Source organism: Lissotriton helveticus, chromosome 10 (genome assembly GCF_964261635.1).
Source record: "Lissotriton helveticus chromosome 10, aLisHel1.1, whole genome shotgun sequence".
In the NCBI taxonomy this organism is placed as follows: domain Eukaryota; kingdom Metazoa; phylum Chordata; class Amphibia; order Caudata; family Salamandridae; genus Lissotriton; species Lissotriton helveticus.
The window spans coordinates 189,821,268-189,842,983 of NC_136071.1; the positions used below are offsets into that span (position 1 = coordinate 189,821,268).

General features: G+C 46.8%; 1 protein-coding gene across 1 annotated transcript in view; it reads right to left on the reverse strand.

Moving 5' to 3' along the window:
- LOC144786123 (acyl-coenzyme A synthetase ACSM3, mitochondrial-like) overlaps positions 1 to 21,716 on the reverse strand; it is a 606,835-nt gene that overhangs the window by 405,864 nt on the left and 179,255 nt on the right. The window contains 1 exon segment of the mRNA XM_078665089.1: positions 20,223 to 20,499. Within this exon segment, the coding sequence (XP_078521215.1) occupies positions 20,223 to 20,462 (240 nt within the window). The 5' untranslated portion in view covers positions 20,463 to 20,499.

Consider the following 21,716-nt stretch of genomic DNA (forward strand, 5'->3'; position numbering starts at 1 on the left):
TTACCACCACGGAAAGGCATTCCCCTCAGGCCATCCTAATATGGCTGGCGATGTCTGATGAACACCGCCACCATATCAGGCCTTTTCCGCTGCGGTCCCAAGGTGACCACCGCGGAAAAGCGGCGGACGGTCTTCTCAACCACCACGGTCCCCCCGCCATTGTAATATGGTGGGGGAAAAGGTGGCGGACGGGCAAGGATGGAGGACGGATCACCACCGCATGGCGGTGGCGATCCGTACGGGACATCAGGAAAGGCAGGATAGGACACTAACCTTGAATTAGTCTTGGTTTGTCTAGAAATATGAAAAGTGACTCCGTCTGGAGTAAAGACCCTGCCCATAATGTCCAGGGCTTGTACATCCGAAACTCTGCGGCATGATATGAGGTACAAAAGAGTTGCAAGTTTTGCTGACATTTGCTTCCTGGATAAATACTTATTAGACGGCCAAGATTTGAATAAGTTGAGAACCTTATTAACATCTCAGAGGACCAAGTAAGGAGGTTCGGGGGGGGGGGGGGACAGATTGCTGTATGCCCCGTAAAAGCTTCAACACCAAAGCATGTTCGGCAAGAGGATGACCATACACCAGATTGTGGCCTGCCGAGATTGCTAAACGAAAGGTATTAATTGACCGATAGGCCAAACCTTCCTTCGCTAAGGAGGCTAAGAAATTAAGGACGTAGACAACGGGATCCCCCATCGAATCCACCTGTTGTCGAATGCACCAACTCCCCCAATGGGACCAAGCTGAGCGATATCACTTACTGGTGCTCTCTGCACAGGACTTCGCAAGAAGCGAGGCAGTGTCTGCCGAAAGGCCTGGCACTTTCCAGTGTTGCCGGAAACCCGCCAAACCATCAGGTGAAGTCCACCTGTGGCAAGGAGGTGATGGGGTTCCCCTGAGGATCCTTGAGGAGATAAGGACCGAGGGGTAGACGGATTGGAAAATCAGAGGAAAGTTCCATCAGAACCGGAAACCAGGCTTACGATCTCCAGATTGGGGTAATTATCACCAGATCCGCCTGTTGTCTCCTCACCTGGGTTGTCAACCGCATTATCATCGCGAAGGGGGGAAAAGCGTACCCCTGCTTCTCACTCCAATCCTGAAGGAAGGCATCCAGTGCCAGAGCAACCGAATCCAGATGCCAACTGTAATACCTCCGCAACTGGGTATCCAGTCTGGAGGCAAAGAGATCTATCGAGAAGGGGCCCCAAAGAGCCTGGAGTTCTAGGAAGACTGAGGCATGGAGTTTCCATAGACTGGTGTCCTTCCAATGGCGGGAGCACTAATCCTCCACCAGGTTGGATGAACCTGGGAGATGTTCCACCGACAGAGATATCTGGTTAGACAGGCAGTACTCCCAGAGATCCCGAGCAAGGTCCGATAGCGCTCTGGACCGGGTGCCCCTAGATGGTTGATGTAGCGTACCGCTGCCACATTGTCCATCTTGAGCAAAAAGCAGAGCTGAACCTTGTCCTTGGTCCAACATTTCACCGCCAAAGGCCCTGCCATTAATTCCAGGCAATTGATGTGCAGATTTTGCTCGGAGGAGGACCATTTTCCGCCAGTAGAAACTTCCCCACAGCAGGCGCCCCAACCGGAGCCGCTGGCGTCTGATTCGATCACTAGGTCTGGTTAGAACCAAAGATGGCCCGGCCGTTCCAGGCCTCCATGTGGGAGATCCACCACTGAAGTTCAGTTTTGGCCTCCTCAGAGGGGTACAACCTGAGAGTACGTGAGACCCTTGCGCAAGTGAAACGTCCTGAGACGTTGAAGTGCCCTGTAGTGGAGGGGACCCGGGAAGATGGCCTATATTGATGAGGATAGAAGGCCCACCACCCTGGCTAGGTGCCTTAAGGACACTGTGGATTTCGCCAATGTGCGACTTAATTCGTGTCGAATCTTGGAAAGTTTGCGAGACGGAAGGGATAAAGTGGCTTTGATAGAGTCTATCATGAAACCCAAGAACGGCATCTTTTGAGAGGGAACAAAGTCGGACTTAGACTCGTTGATCACAAACCTCAGGGACTCCAGAAGCATTACAGCCTGTTGTAACTGGGTGAGCAAACAATGGGGACACTGACACAAGATGAGTATATCGTCTAGATAAATTATCAACCGAATGCCCTCCGATTGTAGGCGCTCCACCACTGGCTTAATTACCTTGGTGAAGCACCAAGGAGCGGAGGACAGACGGAAAGGAAGGGACGCGAATTCGAAAACCTTCAAATTCCATTGAAACTGCAGGAAATGCCTGTGAGAGGGAAATATTGGAATCGTTAGGTAAGCGTCTTTCAAGTCCAGATGCACCATCCAATCTTGCGGTTGTAGGAGGTCCCAAAGGAGATGAATTCCCTCTTTCTTGAAGTGGCGTTAACGAGCCACTTGTTGAACTCCTTGAGGTTTTTAATCGGGCGGTAACCCCGTCCTGCTTTTCCACAATATAAATGTTGCTGAGAAGACCCCGAGGGTGCAAGGCTGCAGGGTGGATCGCTCCCTTGAGTAACAATTCCGAGACCTTGTTTATCAAATCCGTCTGGCATTGTGAAAAACACAGGGGCTTCGGTTGAACTGGTTGGGTCGTTAGTTTGAGGAACTCTATTTGGAAGCCTGCGACTGTTTGTAAGACCCAGGTATCCGAAGTAAGAGAAGACCAATTGTGAAGAAAATATTGTGATCTGCCCCCGATGTTGACATCCCCCAAGAACTGAAGTCCCACCTTGTTGGTTGTTGTAGGAAGCATTGCCTCTGCCACCTCTACGGTGTGGGTAGGATCTGGTAAGGTAGAAGTTACCAAATTTCTCTGTATCTTGCCACTGTCCCCTACGCGGTTCCAAGGATTTGAAGGAGGCTTGGTTGTAAGGACGCCTGGTCGAGCGCCCCCTGCCATGACTGGCTGTGCCAAATACACGCAGGGTGAAGATCCGCTTAATGGAAGATTGGGCTTTATCCACACAGTTGAAAGTATTTACAAACTTGCCCAACTCTTCATGAATGGATCTCCGAAGAGATTGCCCTCTGCCACTGGACCAGCTTCCGAGGTGGCCAATTCCCCAAGTTTAGGGTCTATCTTAATGAGTATAGACCTGCGCCTCTCAGTAGAAATCGGCATATTGGCATTCCCTAGAAAAACAATAGCCTTCTGGGACCAGCCGGATAGTACTTCTGGGGAGATGAGCGTACCAGAGGCCTTGGCGTCCTCTGTCATGTACAGGATTTTTGCCAAAGGGCCCGCCGTGTCCAACAGCTTATCTTGGCACGCTCTCCAAGAGCGGTCAATGCCCTTCTTGGGGTCGTGGATGAATTTAGCCAGGAAAGTGGACATCTTAGGGTCCACTTCCGGCGTGATCGCCACTTTACCATCCAGGGCCGGTCTCGGACATTCCGCTCTCAGGCAGCTTCTGGCCTCCTGGTCTAGTGTTTTTCGTAACCGGGCGCTCATATAGGCAGCGACTTTAGGGTCCGGAACCCACACAGAAGACCTAGGAGGGAGGAGGTCATAAGGGTTAAGCATGTCGCTATCTATCTCTTGAGGGGGTAACTGATCACCTTTCGGGAGGCGCCAGGTCCTACCAGACTCGCCATCCCCATCAGAGTTCTGAGGGACGCACCTGGCTCACCCACAGGCAAAGCAACCGGGAGCTCAGAGGGTCCTGCCAGATCCTCCGCTGACTGAATGTGTTCTGAGGGTGCTTGGGCATCCATAAACGCCTTTTTCATGCGCGCAAAAGCATCCGAATCCACACCCCCCCTTATCAGGACGCTTCCTTTTGGAATCTGTAGTGCTAGTGGAGGGCCCACCTGGAGGTAGGGATTTCTTACACCCCGTCGCATCTTCCCTCGCAGAGAGGGGTTGTTGGTGCTGAGCCTGAAGTAATTAAATTTTCTTCTCCAGTAGCGCAACCACTTGAGACACTGCCTTCAGGATAGAGGAGTCCACTACTTGACAGAAGAGATCATCTACGGGTAAATAGGTGACTTCCTCCTCTTCCTCTTTGTAATATTCCTCATAATCCTCCATAGCTAAAACTATATTGTGGCAGAGAAACACAAAAGGGGTTATTGTAGGGAATAAAACCCTGCAATCAAAAACTGCCAAAGCACTATAAGGGCTAAGAACCCTGGGATCCTGCTCCCTACTGTTTTTGAGGGTATAACTGCCTGGGCTGGTCCCTTGAATATAGATAGATGTTACCCTTTGCACAGGTTTTTTTGCTCCAGGCAGGGGCTCTTTGAAATCTTACCCACGCGTTACTAGCATTAAAATACAAAACAGTAACTTCCCCCACATGAGCGTTAGGAGCAGCCGAGCAAGTCTCCTCTTTCCAACTGTAAATAAGGAAAAACAACTTGCTGGCTACGCGGGGGAACGCGCTCCAAAAGTGGGAAAACTGACAGGCGCGCGGACCCCTGGCGGCGGGAAGGCCGCACCGCGCTAAGAGCCTCTCAGCCACAGACGCGGCAGCGAAGGAGCAAGAAAACACTCCCGTGAAGAGAACTGCAACAAACACACTGTGCGCTTAAGCCAGGCTACAATTATACAGATCGCACACACCATAAAATCATTCAATTATCTTTAAAGAATGTCTTTTTTTATTATACAAAACGAAGAGAAGGTCAAACTGTTATCTGAATGCTGCTGGAGCAGCAAATAAAGAGGAGTACAGAGCATCCTACAAAGGAAGTTGTTGGTGTTCCTGGCGCTGGATTGGCTCATGGCTGTTGGACTTTTTTTCTATCATTGGCCCCTGGCATCATGGGAAATGTAGTTTTCTTGTTGATTATATAACTTTGGTAAAGCTGCTGGAGCAAAATAAACGGAGAAAGAAAAGCCTAATATGAAGCCTCCGGTCCTGCCATAGAATTCAAACCTAGATTACCTTATGAATTACCAAATTCATATTTGCTATTTCTGCAGCCAAAGTTTTGAGTACATCATTCTGCCTATTGGGAAGATGAGAACAGAAAGGAGACAGGAGTGCAAACTATTAGTATTTATAATTAGTGTTTGGTATATTTGGTATATTAATTGTGGTAATTGATATTGTATTTAGAAAATTGTGTTTAAAAGGAAATAGTTTATATATTTGTTGTCTATATTGTACCAGATGTAAATGAGAGTCGACATTTTGGCAAATGTTTGAGATAAATAATAGAGTTGATGTACATGAAGGAAGTAATTAACAATGTATAGATAGGAAAACGTATAGCTACACATAATCATGATGATATTCTACTCTGATTTTTTTTGTCTACAATCAATTTGGTTTTTTCCTCACTGTTTAATGATGATCCTACATTGAAATCACTGTGTATGGTGAAGTTAAGTGAAATCTGAGAACAGCAAAAAAGGGGAACTGAAAATGTTATGTAATTCTAAATTCACGTTGTGTTCTTAGACATAAAATGTTATAATTTCTGTAATAAATTATGTTAGACCTGGCACCATTGGCGTGGATCTCCCTTCCATTTTTTGCTGTTGCCCCTTATGTTTTTGCTGGTTTTAGATGCTTTTGGGCACTGTGCCACTGCTGTTCAGTGCCACAGTGCAAGTGCTCCCTATGGAAAATTTATGTATGGATTAGTGACTCCATAATTGGCTTGATTGGTTTACTTGTTTGACCCTAGTACAGTGCACTGCGTGTGCCCAGGGCTTGTAAATCCAATGCTGCTGGTGGGCTTGCAGCACTGATTGTGCCACCCACCGGAGCGGCTTGTAAACTGTGTCTCAGGTCTGCCATTGCAGAGCCTGTGTGCAGTCTGATACTACCATGTTCACTGGGCAAGTGCACCCACTTGCCAGTCCCTAAACCCTTCCTTTTATACATATTAGTCACCCCCTATAGTAGGCCCAAGGGCAGGGTGAATTGTAGATAAACGGGTAAGACATGCCCTGATGTGTTTGGCATGTCCTAATGGTGAAATACAGCCATTTTAGTTTTTCACTATTTCAAGGCTACCTGTTCCGAATAGGCCAGAATGGGCAGTTAGATTATAACATCTTATGATCGTAACTGACTCAGGGAACTAGGTAGAAATTCGAGTTTAGTATGCCTGAACTCAGAATGATAAAATACATCTTTTAGTGAAGTTGGTTTTAACATTCTGCGTTTCAAAATACCACTTTTAGAAAGTAGGTATTTTCCTGCCTAACTATCCAAGCCTGCCTCTGCTAGGTTGTGTATTCCTTGTCTGGAGTTTGAGTGACCGGGGCTGGTGGATTCCAGGAGGCAGGGTGAGTCAGCACAGGGCTGAATAGAGAGATCTGCATGTAGATGGGTAGGAGGAGTTGCACCTGGGACCTGAAGAGGGCTGTGCCTTCCTTCCACAATGCTGGCTCCACCTCCTGTGGTGTGTCTGATGTCCCTGGCCTACACCGTCAAAGGAAGATAAGCAGTCCTGTCAACAAAGTGCTCCAGGACTGACCAGAACTGGTTTGGGTTAGGTACAGACATTCTCTGCCTTCAGAGACAAAGGATTTTGGTGTATAAAGGAGGGGACCCAGACCCCAGAACTTTAGATCACTTCTGAGAATCAAGACAAAACTTTGCTGAGGAGAAGAACCAGGAAGCTGAAGGAGGAGACTACCCCTGTGCTGTGTGTTTGGGGTTGGCCTGCAGGGGTTGCTTCATTTGCCTAAGAGAGGAGAAAAAGACTGAGTGTGCTCTCTATCAAGTTGAAGAAGAAGAATCTCCAAGGGCTTGAACTAGAGCTTGCCTCCTGCCTGAAGTCTCAGGGATTCAATACTTCACCAACCAGCTCCCCCTGAATTCCCTTGCTGGGAATTGAAGTGCCTGCTGTTGTGCTGGGCCTTCTGAGAGACTGTGTGTCGCTGGGGGCAGGAATTGATACACAACAACGAGAAGAGTGTCGCCGCTGCAGCCGCTGTCATCGAATTGCTGAGGAAGCGAGCCACCGCTGCCGCTGTTATCATCGCAGGAGCATGGCGCATCACCAGAGAAGCAGGACACTGCCATAGAGGTCACAGTAGCATCACCGGAGAAGCGCGTCGCTGGGCCTGCCATGGCTCCAAAGGTCATCTAGTTGCCGCACGACCGTCGGGTGTGCAAGCATCACACCAACAATGTCGCATCGCAACCGAGATGCCATTCAGTCGCATCGCAGCGGAGAAGAGTATCGCATCGAGGTGCTATCTTGTCACATCGCACCAGAGACCAGCAAGAAACCGACGCATCACCTCCCCACACAGTAAGGAAGGGAGCATCAACTCTCCTGTACAGCAGTAAGGAACAGACGCATCCACTCCCCTGAGTGTAATGAACCGACCTATCAACTTCCCTGCGATCCTTTTGTTTTCTTTGCGTTACGCATTCAAGGTACATTGAGACTAAAGTGTCGCATTTACAACCTGAGAAAACTGAGCTATTTTATAACATTTTAAAGTCTATTTTTGAGTACAGTATTGTGGTTTTTTGTTGTTTGGTCTTGTGTTAAGTCTATATAAAAATACTTATTTCTTTAATACAACCTGTGTGGTGGCCATCTGTAGTGTTGTCACTGTATTACTGTATGAGTTCACAAATGCTTTACACACTGCCTCTGAGATAAGCCTGCCTGCTCGAGGCAAGCTACCAAGGGGGTGAGCAGGGGTTATTTTAGGAGTGTAGCCCCTTACCCTGACTAGACACAAGGGTCCCTATTTGTCACAGGTACCTATGCCAACTAGAGACCCCCAAATCTAACACATTACATTAAATAACAGTTGTTCTTCTTCTTTAAAGTAGCTACTGGTTAAGTTTGAAAAGAGTTTTAATGCTATTTAGGACAATACTACTGTAAAATACGTTTACTGAGTAATGTATCTAAATTACCTGAAAGGTAAGAATACATAAAATGATATGGATGATAACGGGAATTTTTTTTTAAAGTTAATTTATATGATATTTGTACCTTATATAAATAATGTTGATCCTTTCCACTATTTGCAAACTATCATCATGTTGCTGATGTAATCAGCCAGGCAGTCATCCTTTCCCACAAACACTACCTGTGTGCTCATCTATTCTCTCTAACATAACTCTTGCACTAATAGGATAACCCAGACATTATCCTTGCATTCTTCCTTTCGCACAGGTACAACCCATGCACTAATTCAATCACCCAGGCACTACCCCTGTACTCATCCAATCACCGACACACTACCCTTGTACTCATACAATCAATCAGGCACTACTCTTGCACCCAACCATTTACTCAGATACTACCCATGCACACATCCATTCTCTCAGGTACAACACATGCACTCATGTAATCACTCAGGGATTATTCTTGCAGTCATGAAACAACCCAGGCACTACAGATTCACTTATAAAATCACCCAGGCAGTACCTCTGCATTATGGAATCACCCGGGCACTGCCAATGTACTCATGCAATTTCAGGAACTATTCTTGCACTCAACCACTCACTGAGGCACCCCCGTGCACTCATGCAATCAAAGAGGCACTACCTATACACACATGTAATCACACAGGCATTAACCATAAATTCATGCAATCACCCAGGCACTACTCTTCCACTCAAACATTCACTCAGGGACTACCCGTTCACTCATCGATTCACTCAGGCACAACCCATGCAATGACACAGGCATTACCCTTACACTTATAGATTCATTCAGGTACTTCTCATACACTCATTCAATCACTGAGGCACTACCTCTGTACTCATAGAATCACCCAGGCACTGAGCATGCACTCAAGGAGTAACACAGAAAACTACTCTTGCACTGAACCATTCACTGAGGCTCTACTCCAGCACTCATCAATTTTCTCAGGCACTACCCTTGTACTCATCCATTCCCTCAAGCACCACCCATACACTCATGCAATGACCCAGGCATTAGCCTTGCACTCATACTTTATCTCAGGTATTTTTCCATACACTCATACAATCACCCAGGCACTACCCCTGCACTCATGCAATCACCCAGGCAGTACTCTTGCATTGAACTATTCACTCTGGCACTACCCATGCACACATCCAATCAATCAGGCATTACCTATGTAGTCATGCAATCACCCAGGCACTACTCTTGCACTCAACCGTTCACTCAAGCACTATCCATGCACTCATCCATTCACTCAGGCACTACATATGCACTTATACAATCATGCAGGCACTTCAGCTGGACTAATCCATTCACTCAAGTACTACCCATGCACTCATCTATTCCCTCAAGCACTAATCATGCACTCATGCAATGACGCGTAAAAGCAATCATACAAAATTTAAACTTAAAAAAATATGCTAAACATTTCAAAATTCTGTTATGTAATATCACACTGCACAAAATTACAAACAAGAAAACAAGTTAATTCAAATAAATATATAAATCTTTGATCAGCTAAGATATATATATATATATATATATATATATATATATATATATATGTATATATATATATATATATATTTCTTTTTTTTCAAATAATTTGTATTAAGATTTTCAGAAAACAGCAGAGTACACAGAAAGTAAAGCAAAGTATAAAATCACTACAAAAGGAAAATAAACATACTTCCGGTCAAAGACATGCTTCTGATGGGATGTTTAAGATTAACCCCTCCACTGCGCCGAACGTTCCGCGCTGGTGCAGAACGTTCTATTGCGCAGGCGGGGCCGGAGCATTCAGCGGACGTGCGCAGCACTACTGAGGTAGTGCACGCGACGTCCGCTGAACGTGCGCCACACTGAAGGGGTTAAAGTAAAGAGAATCGGACGTACGTGATAGGGTGCCGCTCGAAGTTGTGTGGGGCAGACTTTGGCTTACCGAGTGTTTTGTGGAGTGTTCTTCCCCAGCAGAGACCCAGGCAGCAGAAGGACCATCACTGCGGGCGGTGAATTCTACAGTGGGACTGGGAGTCCCAGGATTGATAGCGGCGTGTGTTTGTGCCGCACCTGGAGACTCTTCCCCAGTGACCCCACCCCCCTCCTGGGCGCTAAAAGCCGCGACTCGCGGCCCCCGCTTCGCGGGAGCCGCTCGAAGTTGTGTGAGGCAGACTTTGGCTTACCGAGTGTTTTGTGGAGTGCTCTTCCCCAGCAGAGACCCAGGCAGCAGAAGGACCATCACTGCGGGCGGTGGATTCTACAGTGGGACTGCGAGTCCCAGGATTGATAGCGGCGTGTGTTTGTGCCGCACCTGGAGACTCTTCCCCAGTGACCCCACGCCCCTCCTGGGCGCTTAAAGCCGCGACTCCCGGCCCCCGCTTCGCGGGAGCCGCTCGAAGTTGTGTGGGGCAGACTTTGGCTTACCGAGTGTTTTGTGGAGTGCTCTTCCCCAGCAGAGACCCAGGCAGCAGAAGGACCATCACTGCGGGCGGTGGATTCTACAGTGGGACTGCGAGTCCCAGGATTGATAGCGGTGTGTGTTTGTGCCGCACCTGGAGACTCTTCCCCAGTGACCTCGCCCCCTTCCTGGGCGCCCCGCCCGCTCATTGACTATTAGATCTAGCCCTGATACGCATATCGCGGGACGGCGCCAGGCTAAGCCCGGGCAAAGGGCGGGCCCTCTTAGGCCCTCAGCGGCCGAGTGAGGCCGGGCTGGGCCTACGCTCTTTTCACCTCATTTACCGCCCTTATTAGTAGGTGTATTTGTCTGCTATGGCCCAGAGTCCCAAAAAAGCTCTTCCAGACAAGACGGGGGGATGAATAATGGCAGACTTGACAATTATTTTACAAGGGTTCCCATTGACCTAGACAGGGGAAATTCTCTGGCAGAACGCCGGGCAGTGCACCGGCGACCTGTCGAATGTATGAAGAACAGGGCTCCCACAGACCTCCCTTCTAGTTAAGTTTCTTTATTATGTTTTGGAACTCCGAGGAGGTCCACATAAAAAACCATTTACAATACATAATACATTCAATGCAAGACAGACATCTACAATGGTTACCAAACAAAATATACTCAGATTCACTTATCACCAAAAACCATCAATAAATAGCTAAAAAGCATTTGAAAAAGTTAAAAATATTAAAGCAGAAAATTTCATTTGGGGGGTTATACAGTGCAAGTAAAAAGGAGTTGGCATTTAAAATCCCCAATTGCAGACATACAGATCTTAACCACTTACGCCGAAATTGGCGCAGTGCAGGGCATATGAAGAGAACACAGACCTCCCGCTCTACGCCCTTTCCCCCAGTGTAGGATGTACTGGTAGCAATGAAGACCTTCTATCTCCAGAGAGTGTCCCACTCCTGCTACGAGACTGCGCTCCCACACCCCTGGTCCTTACTGACCAGCCTATAAGTGATACTTTTCCTCCCAGCCCCATTAGCATAGATGTCGATCCGACCACCCGGACTCCTGCCCGGGGTAAACCTCCCCAAAACAAGTTAAAGAAACCGGTGCCTCCCAAGGTCCATGGTCCACCACCAAGCAAAAGAAGACGGAAGGGGGGGGACCCCCAAAAGCCTAAGATCAGCCATTCCGACTTTGGCAAATCTTCAAAGCATAGCACTAGAACTGCTCCGGCCTCAATGCCCGCACTAGTGGATATGTCAAACTCGGTACTTTTCCTACCACTGTCACCAGTTGTAAAGGTTGTGAACACTACTGACCCAATTGTTATTCCTGCTGACCCCATGCTAAAGGAAGTACCTTCTGCCGTCTCATTGGACAGCATGGAACTCCTAATAAGGTCTTTTATCCTGCCCATAATTGAGAGGCTGAAGAGGGTTGAGAAAAGGCTAGAGGATATTGAGTCTGCAATTTGCAATAACGATGGATTAACTAAGGCATTGGTGAGTGGGGTTGTGCCACCCACAGCCCCGGGGACATCGCGCATTCCCAATGTCCCAAAAGTTATATCTCAACCTACTAATTTTACAAACATCAAGCTGCAGAGGGCACCACCCCCTAAGCAGGTAAATAAATTAGTCGCAAACGCAGTTAGTGAAGCTTCGAGGGGACCTGAAAAAGTATCTGTAGGAAACACACTGGAGGAGTGGGGAAGCATCAGACATGCCAGGGCACCAACGCATAAACGGCCCCAAGTAGAGCTACCCCCTGAAGCTTCCCCCATTTGTGGTTGTCCTGACAGGGGTCCCTACACTGCCAGATAACAAGAGGGAAGGATTTCCCCAGCTGAAAAATAAAACTATGCACTGGCTTAGCCAATCTAGACCACTAACACGCAACATTAACGGTGAGATCGTGCATGTTCGGCGACTCCCTTGGCTGGGTAGCAGGGTCAAAGACATCGAGGGAGACCTAGTTGTTGTAAATTTCAGAGAACCACAAGCGGTCAATCATATACTAAGCCGGCCTTTAGGTAGCGGCAGCAATTGTATCGTCCCTCGTCCCCTGACTTATTTCTACCCTAGATCCCTAGTGTTCTCCCCCACCTATAATGGTGGTCAGGCACCCAATCAAACTATCCCTTCAATACAATTTCAGGCACTGGCTACACGTACCATACTCTTTGCCTGCTGTTGATCCCTTTGGGTGAAACATGGTACCTCCTAGGTTCAATAGAAATACCGATAGGAGTATGGATTACTTGAGACCTTTTACACCCCTGGAGACAGCAAACAGGTTTGATGTGTTCACAGGTATGGACGATTGTGATTGAAGATTACAGTCTAAATAGGGCACTGGTGGCCAACGAAACGCTATCGGCCCTGATGGCACAGATTATAAGAGTCCCAAAGTAGTTCCAACACAAACTATGCCATCTTTCCCCCAGGGGCTAAATACGCTATCTAGATTTACGCGGGGAAGCTTATATTGTCTCCCTTCTCCCCCCGCTGAGGGTGTTACCTGTGCGGAACTGCAACCTACTGAACCTCCCATCGAGCTGGTGGACACCTCTGTTGCTACCACGCTCAATTTCCCTGGTATTTCTCCTGATGAGCATGCATCTTGCTTGTCCATTCTCTCCTGGAATCTGGCGGGACTTCAGGGCAAATTAGACTCCCCTGAGTGGGGGTCCTTCATTGACACAAAGGATTTATGCCTGTTTCAGGAGACATGGGCAAGGGAGGATAAATGGCAATCCGGCTATGCAGCCTTCGCAATTCCAGCTAAGTGGGGGGGGAAGGGACGGCCTTCGGGGGGACTCTATATATGGGTGGCTTCGCATTTGGGATGTAAGGCCAGGGCCCTTAAAACCAACTCTCTGGATATCCAGTGCGTGCTGTTGGAATGGCCAAACCATACACAACTCGCTCTAATAAATGTGTATTCCAGACCGATGACAATAACGAAGCCCTCACCCACCATCGACGAGCTTTCCCTATTCCAGGCCACAATACCTCAGGGTGCTAGGATCCTCCTGGCGGGTGATTTTAATTGTCAGTACGAGCCGCTAACCTTAACTTTGGAGGGAGTACTTCTGGAGAAGGATGACCAGTGGGGAATTCCGCAATTAGAGGGCCCCCCAGCAAAGCCATGGTCACCCTTAGCAACCCAAATCTTGGCACTTACCCTCAGCAATTCCCTGAGGGCTTGCAATGGCCAAATTAAGGGTGACATTCCTGCGAAATGCACCTTTAACAAACTAGGGCATGAGTCTCACCTGGACTACATCCTTGTTCAGACATTTGACTGGGACAAGGTTTCTGACTTTGCGGTAGTGCAAAGAACTGACAGTGATCACAATGCGCTGATTCTCTCGATGGTCTCGCCTAGTGGTCTCATGGGTAATCAGCTGGCACAGGCGCCTCTAGATTCAAAACTAATTTTAACTAATGACAGGCGCAGAGTGAGGTGGGCCAAGCTCCTGGATAACCCCACACAAATTTTCGAGCTCTATGCACGGATCCTCCCCACATTCGAATGCGTCGAGGCCCTTATCTCTCCACCTTCCCCAGCGGATTTGTTTCACAAGCTGGGCACCCTCCATACGGAGTTGGTGGACACCCTTGCGGAACTTCTGAATCCAATTGCTCGGAAGGGGCCCCGCAGGGGGCAAAGAGCCTCTTGGTTCAATTCAGCTTGTAGGAAGGCAAAGGCTGACCTCCTCGCTGTATTGAAGCACCCTAGAGACACAGGGTTAATTAAGATTAGGCGGGCGGAATTGAAGCAAGTAATCCACGACGCAAAGGTCGAATGGGACCATTCCAATTGGGAAAATATGCTGGCATCTCTTCAGGCTAGAGATGCTTGCAAATTCTGGCAGATAGTGAGAACAGGGTCTGCCGAGCCGACTCCAGCCATGGAGGCCAATATAGCGGCTGTGGTGTGGGAGAACCACTTCCGCAGCCTTTATGCAGAGGTTATCCCTGGTTTGGCCAAGCCCCAAGATGGGCTACTGACTGATCACCCCCCACTTTCTGACGGGCCAAACCCGCACTCTAACACTATGGAGCACACCGAGGCAATGCAATTTTCATTGGGGGAGGTTTTGAATGTAATTTCTAAGCTGCCATCGGGTAAAGCTCCCGGGTTAGATAAAATACCGGGAGATTTATTTAAGCACGAACCCAGGGTTTGGGGACGCTACCTTTTGGAAGTTTTTAATGCAATTCTTGGGGGAATGGCGGTCCCTAGTACTTGGCTGGGGGCAGAGATTGTCCCAATCTTCAAGAAGGGCTCTCCTCTGCTCCCAGCCAATTACAGGCCGATCAGCCTCATTGACGTTTCACAAAAAGTCTTTGCGAGGCTGATACTTGACCGCCTGCAGGAATGGATGATAGATCACTCAATTCTAAGTACGTTTCAGGCCGGGTTCAGGTGTAAGGTTTCAACCACGGACCAAATATTTCGTCTGGCCCTCCTTTTCTGGAAGACGGTGTGGGTGGAGGGCGGTACGCTGTACACCGTCTTTGTTGACCTCCGTCCAGCCTTTGATTTGGTTCCACGGAGTAAACTATGGATGGTACTCTCCAACCTGGGTATCCCCCCCGATCTTTTAGATATCATTGTTCGCCTGCACACACACAACTATGCACAGGTTAGGTGTGGGAGGATGGGCAGCCTTTCAAAAAGATTTCCCGTTGGCAGAGGGGTAAGGCAGGGTTGTGTCTTAGCACCGACCCTGTTTTGCCTCTTCGTCAATGGGGTAATCGATCACCTAAATAAGGTCCCCAACATAGATGCACCAAGGCTCGGCGGCAGCAGGGTGCCCGCAATTATGTTTGTGGACGACACCCTGCTGCTGTCGAAATCCCCAATGGGGATTCAGCGTATCCTGGAGGGTTTTGAGGCATTCTGTAGAGAGCATGGTCTTGAAATCAATGCTCTCAAAACAAAGTACATGATTTTTAACCCCCCCCAAAAAACACGCCCCAACCCCTCTATAGGCCTGAACAGGTTAGAAAGAGTGTTCACGTTTGAGTACCTGGGTGTAACCATGAATGACAAATTGGAATGGGGCGACCACCAAGCTAAGGCCCAGCTCAAAGTAGCTCAAATAGCAGGGGGAATAATTAGGCTAGTTAACTCTAACAAATCAACTGTTAGACCAATAGGCCCCCCGTTGGAGATCTTTAGACTTCAGGCCAGAGGTGCGATCCTCTATGGTAGTGAACTCTGGGGCCATGTGTGTAAAAAAGATCTAGTCATTGCCGAAAATAAGTTTCTCAGACAACTTTTAAAGCTACCGGCTAGCACCCCCCTTTTGCCCCTTAGGTTGGATTTGGGTTTGAAACCCCTGGACTAAGTACTGGGTGTAAAGCCCTTAACTTTCTGGTGAAGATTATGGTCCACTCCTGAGTTAGCCAACTATAGGCAGGAACTGCGGGAAATTCTTGCTCTCCCTACTATAGAGAATATCCCGTGGTTCAAATACTTAAAAACTGAGTTTGCCCGACTTGGTCTCCCGACCCTGTGGAGTGACCCTGAAGTGACCTGTCAGGGACTGTCTCGCAAACATCTGGTGGCAACTTTCCATGCTTGCAATCTAGCATCACACATACAGGATACACGCCCAGACTCTATAACTAACATTTTCCTTGGAGTCAAAGATTGCTACAAGTTTGAGACAGTTCTTGACTATATTTTCCCGAATCTGGCCAGGAAATTATACTTGCAATGGCGGTATGGCACTCTTCCGCTAAGAGGCTTTACCAGTAAATGGAAACAGCACTCTCTGGATAATTGTCCCGGCTGCAATTGTAGGCTTGAAGATGAATTGCATCTAGTTTTCTTCTGTCCTGCCTATATTGCTGCTAGAAGGTTTTGGATAATTCCACTCTGTAGAAATCTAGAGTTTGTTAACTGTTCCGAGGCCTTCAGAATACTCAAGACTGATCTCTCGAGTGCAACTGTCTTTGCAGTGGCCAAATTTCTCGAAGCAGTCTGGCACAGGAGATTGCTTTTAACTTCTAGGGCACTCTAATCTGATTCAGACTAGGTACCAGTTAGTGTAACAACTTTCATGTTATTTATGTAAGATTTTTTAGCTATAGTGTTAAACTGCTTTTATTTTTTATAATTCGTAATATTACAGATTGCTCCCAAATAACTAACCAGTTCTGAACCATTCGACTGTCTTAACACCTTAGATGCTGTGTATAGGGGTATTGTCCTCGAGAACTACTAGCCTGCACCTGTGTGTTACCCTGCCTCTGAAGTAGCAGTGATGCCTGATTTCCTACTTGTATTGATTTTATGTTGTATCTTTTAGGGCAAAATTGCCGAAATAAAGATTAACGAACGAACAATATGGTAGAATTAAAACCTTGATACATTGATCGCATAACTTATGACTATGTTGGTGATTAACCTCTTCAGCGCGGCGCAAATTTTCGCGCTGTGCTGAAGGTTCTATTGAGCGGGCGGGGCCATGACGGAGTGGTTTAGTCATTAGCACAGCTCAACCGGCGCTCATGACGGAACCACTCCGTCATGAGCACCGAAGGGGTTAAGGCGTCTTGTTACATACTACATAGCATGCATAAAGTGATTGCCACCATGACACTAAAGGCCTTTTAGTACATGGAAGACATCTATTCGAATGATACCTTGATACATTGACAACATATATTGTTCCTATTGTTCTGCTGAAGTATCTCTATACCCTTGGAGATAACAATTTGAGTGAAGTCTTAGGGGCCGATTACAATGGTGGGAAGTCCGCCACCGTCGAGCTGGCGGTGAGGACCACCGGCCGGCGGTGGGGACTTCCTGCCATCACCCTGAATATTCCCACCGCCAAATTAGGATGGCGGTGGGAATGGGAAAGGTACCGTGGCGGACGGAAAGACCGTCCACCCTGGTCCCGCAAGGCGGGATTTTCCGCCCACCTTGCGGGACCAGGAACAATGGGGTAATGGAGGCGGTGCCGTGCAGGCACCTCCATGGGTATTAGGATGGCTGTCTTTTGCGGCGGAGCTTCCGCTGCAAAAAGACAGGCGGAGAATGCCTTTAGGGGACCTTTGCCGGCCCCCGGGGGGGTGGTGGGGGGTTCTGCACATGGGGTACCTATGGTACCCCCCTGCATGTGCATGTACAAGGTGGCAGGTACTGCACGGTTCCTGCCACGTTGTACATGCACATGCAAAACCTGTATTTTTACATTGTGGTAGGTGCTGCCACCCGCCGCAATGTAAACATACTGGATGCGCAGGTCTATGGCAGGTGGTCTCTTTTGCAGCAACGATGGAGGACTTTGTCAACCCGCCATCGTAATCGGCCCCATTGTAGCTTGAATATATGTGTTGTCATCAGAGATGTCACTGACCATGTCATGTCATGAGTGATGTAATATGTGAGCTCAGCTAACTATAACAGCTGAATGTCTCTGCTTTTGTACAAGTAAAATGTCAGCCTAACTATAACGTCACTGAAACCTGTGGTTATTTTCAGTGGTTATCTAAGGTTTTTTAAAATGTGAATTCCTAACTATAACGTCCCTGAAAACTCTGTTTTTTCAGTGAATATATATATATACACACACACACACACATACACATATCTCTTCTTACCAGACAACATATTGTTACATATATTATGATACTGATCTCGTTACACTTTAGTTTCAGGAATATCAGTTTCATATAAATATTCTGAGAGATGGTTACAGATATACAGTTATGCTATGCACCTTTAATTGTTGAGAAAAGCTGCAGAACGTCATGGCAGGTTACTAAGCTCTCTTCTATTGCCTTAGATATCCACTTTGACATGCAGCCATCAGTGCCATGCAGGGTGACGAGTAATAGTGGTGGTATTAGGTGTCCCTGTTTTCTTTCTTATCCCTTTCATCTTTCTTTGTTTCTACTAATGGCCCTCGCATTCTCATTGTATGTGATCACCAGCTGAGGCAGTGAGAGATGGAAGAGTGCATCACTCCAGCTGGATCCAGAGTACAAGGACAGTGCTTTCTGATCTCTACTGATTAGGAGTTTTTTGTCATTGTGAAGGAGATAATAGGCAGAAGACAAGGAGGGGCACTTGCAAGAACCATGGCTGCAATTCGAGGGGGAGGGGCACAGCTTGGGTGGTCAATAGTGGGCCCTTCAGCACAGAGCTTCAAACTACTGCCCAAACAGCCAACAGAATCCTTACATTCACCGAGCATCTGAAAATCTACATTTGCATGGCCAACAAAAGGCATGCTTAGTGCGTGGAGCGAAGGATTTACAAGTTCCCAACTGGCTTCTCTTACTCCCTGCAGTGAGGGTGGTGAGCCTGTAAGAGAGGAAGTAAGGGTTGGATGAGGCTGTGATCTAGAAGAAAGCATGTCATTATACAAAGACAATCGCCTGACCTTTCTTGACCGGCTGGCCCAGGCCCTAAATTTGAAACGATCTTGAATGAGTTTGGAACCCACTTGGGACTGGTGGTGTACTGAATCACATCAAATGCTTTCCTGGTGCAGAGGTGACAAAATAGACGTCATCACGGCTGCTAATGGCCATTGAGGGTTTCCACTACCTGTGGATACGGGCAAACAAAATGGAGGATTTTACCAGTGCAATCCAGTGCCTCAATCTATGCTGATAGGGTCGCTCTGGTAAAAACCTTGACACTCCCACAGCTCTTTTCCGATATGCAAACTCTCCGGTAAAAACTACCTGGGCACTTCTTAGATAGTTCATCTGTATGCTAAAGACTTTCATTTGGAACAGCAAGATGCTGAGGGCATATATGTTTAAATGTTGCATAGCTAACTTGATAGCAGCCCAGGAATGGCAGCCATGTCTGCATACTAATTGCCCTCCCAATTCATTGTTATAAACAAGTGCACAATTGGCAAAAAATGTGATCTTGCTTTCAAAAGCAAGCTGTGGTCAATAGGAAACCACTCCTCATTTTATCACATACACCGATACAGACCACCTTTTGGCCTTCACTCTGAGACTAAGCCTTCCTTTGGAGCCTGGATAGGGGTGTTGAAATGATGGGATGGAACAGGAGGCTGAATGAAGACACCCCTTTGAGGGAGGCTACTGGTCACCTACAAGTTGTGACTCTCGAGATTTGTGGGGTTGGACATGCTGGAAATCTCCACATTGAGGGTTATCCTTATCCACAGTAAATCATTCAGAGACATACGGGAAGAGTTTGGCCTCCTTCCCAAGTTTCTAAATATCTCCAGCTCTGCCAGACACTTTTGTCATACTCGTCTACAATAATGCGTCTGATGAACTTGAATCTTCCGACACATAAGTTAGGTCTTTCACATTTACGAGATAAATGATATCCAGTCTTTACAAGCCTTCGGTGATAACCTCCACCGATACATTTCTTGCTTCAATGACAGCACGGAAGAAAGACTAAGGTCTCCTCGAGTACACAAAATGGCACAGAGAACTTGTGGCACCCAATCATATCAACATGTTTACATGCATTAGACTCACACGTTGTTCGATTGTCCCCGGGGCATTTAGTTTACCAGACATCCTCTAGCACTCTTAGAGGGATTCCTTCCCACTTGCCTAAGATGTCAGACAGACGAAAGAGAATTTTGCACACTGTATTGGATTGCATAATTATCAGGGCATTCTTGGGGAAAGACCTGAAGACTGTTGACAGTGGTGGGGAGTGGATTAGTCCAGTTCCCTCGGATAATACTCTTAAACATACTTGGTGGGTTGTACATTAATACAAACATGCACACGTTTGTTGGGTTAGATATATATATAGCATTAGCAATATAAGGCAGAACGCATCCATGGTGAGGTACCGAGCAAGTCAAAGTGGGAAGCAGGTTTAGGCAGCTGCAGGATTCTTATCAAACCAATTTATGAGGTACAGTCAAAAACACGACTTATGATGGTCTGACGACCGCTTTTTAACGTTACACAAACCTTACCTTTTCCAATCGTGCCCAGTTGTCCAGTACATCACTAGCAAAATTAAAGTACTCTGGTACTTCTGGTTTGTAGTTTAGTTTGATGGATTCATAATCGGAATCGGAAAAATTATGGGTGACACAATGTTTGTGATTTGTGAGGAAAGATTTCCAAGTCGTCACAGCGGTCCGTTTTCGAATGAGATGCTTGAGAGTGTTCGAAACCTTTAGGCCAGCTGGAAACATTTTGTGTCATTGCATGGCACGGTCCTCAGAAAACTCCTTGAACACAGTTCACCTACAAACAAACCAAGGCTGTTATTGTATTAATCAAATAAACAACAATACACATTTATTGTGCGCTTGATGTCCTTATCAGATCATGTCATTGATATAGGTAACTGTATTCCATCATGACTTTTGACGCTTCATTTGGTGTGGCATAAATAAACAAATATTTGACACCAAGAAAGATACTGAAACATAATTCAAACAAATTAGCACAGCTCAGTCCTTAAACATTTGTTGACTATGACCAGATTTACTGATCATGTTATGCCAACACAAGTTCAAATCAGGTGCTCATAAAAAGTACCTACTTGCAAAGGTACACTTTCAATCATGATTCCGGCATTTAGAACTGGTGAAATTTCAGTCTAACAAAATGTTATGGCAAATGGAAAATTCTGCCTTATGGGGCGATGAGCTTTCACATGCCCACGCCCAGAAATGTTATGTTTGTAGGTATTCCCGTTCAAACAAAAGGTTGTATTCCAACATGTTAAGGCAAGCTAATTTACTCTTCTTAAGGACATGTTTAAGTGTGCTGGCGGGGTGGAAACGCACTGGCTTACCCTTCCTTTCTTCAGAAATTATTTTCAAAATGTGCTACCTCAAGTCGGCCCTAAAAAAAGACACATATTCAACTAAGTTTTGAAACTGGAAGTGCCTCGCTTCACAACGCTTAAATCACAGAAACACGTTTTCTATTGTGGGCCCACATCTCCTGCTTGATCTTAGAAATAAACCCACGGGGCAGAGCCTGGCACCCGACAGTGACCTTTGAACAGAGGTCCGCGGACCCGCGGCGAGCAGAGTTGCCCAAACTGCCTTAGCGGTGCTCCTTCCAGACACCCGAGGAGAGGGACTGAGTGGGAGATCTCCATGAAGAGGTCTTCTCGTTTCCCCCTTCCATCTAGGGTTACCAACTGGCATGGGTGCAAATTCAGGACGGTCAATGTAAAAATTCAGGACAAAGGGTCAAAATTCAGGACAAAAATTCAGGACAGAAGGTCAAAATTTAGGACAAAAATTAGGGACAAAACATAAGTTTTACAGATATATCAGAGGAGGTGGCACAATAATATATATATTCATTCATTCAATAAACTTTATTTCGGTTTGTTTTTAACCAACAAAGAACATAAAAAAATACATTTTGCTTTTCTTCAGTTCATTGATGATTGTAAATGTTTAAAATACATCATGTAATATCAGAAGGGAGAAGACAATTTA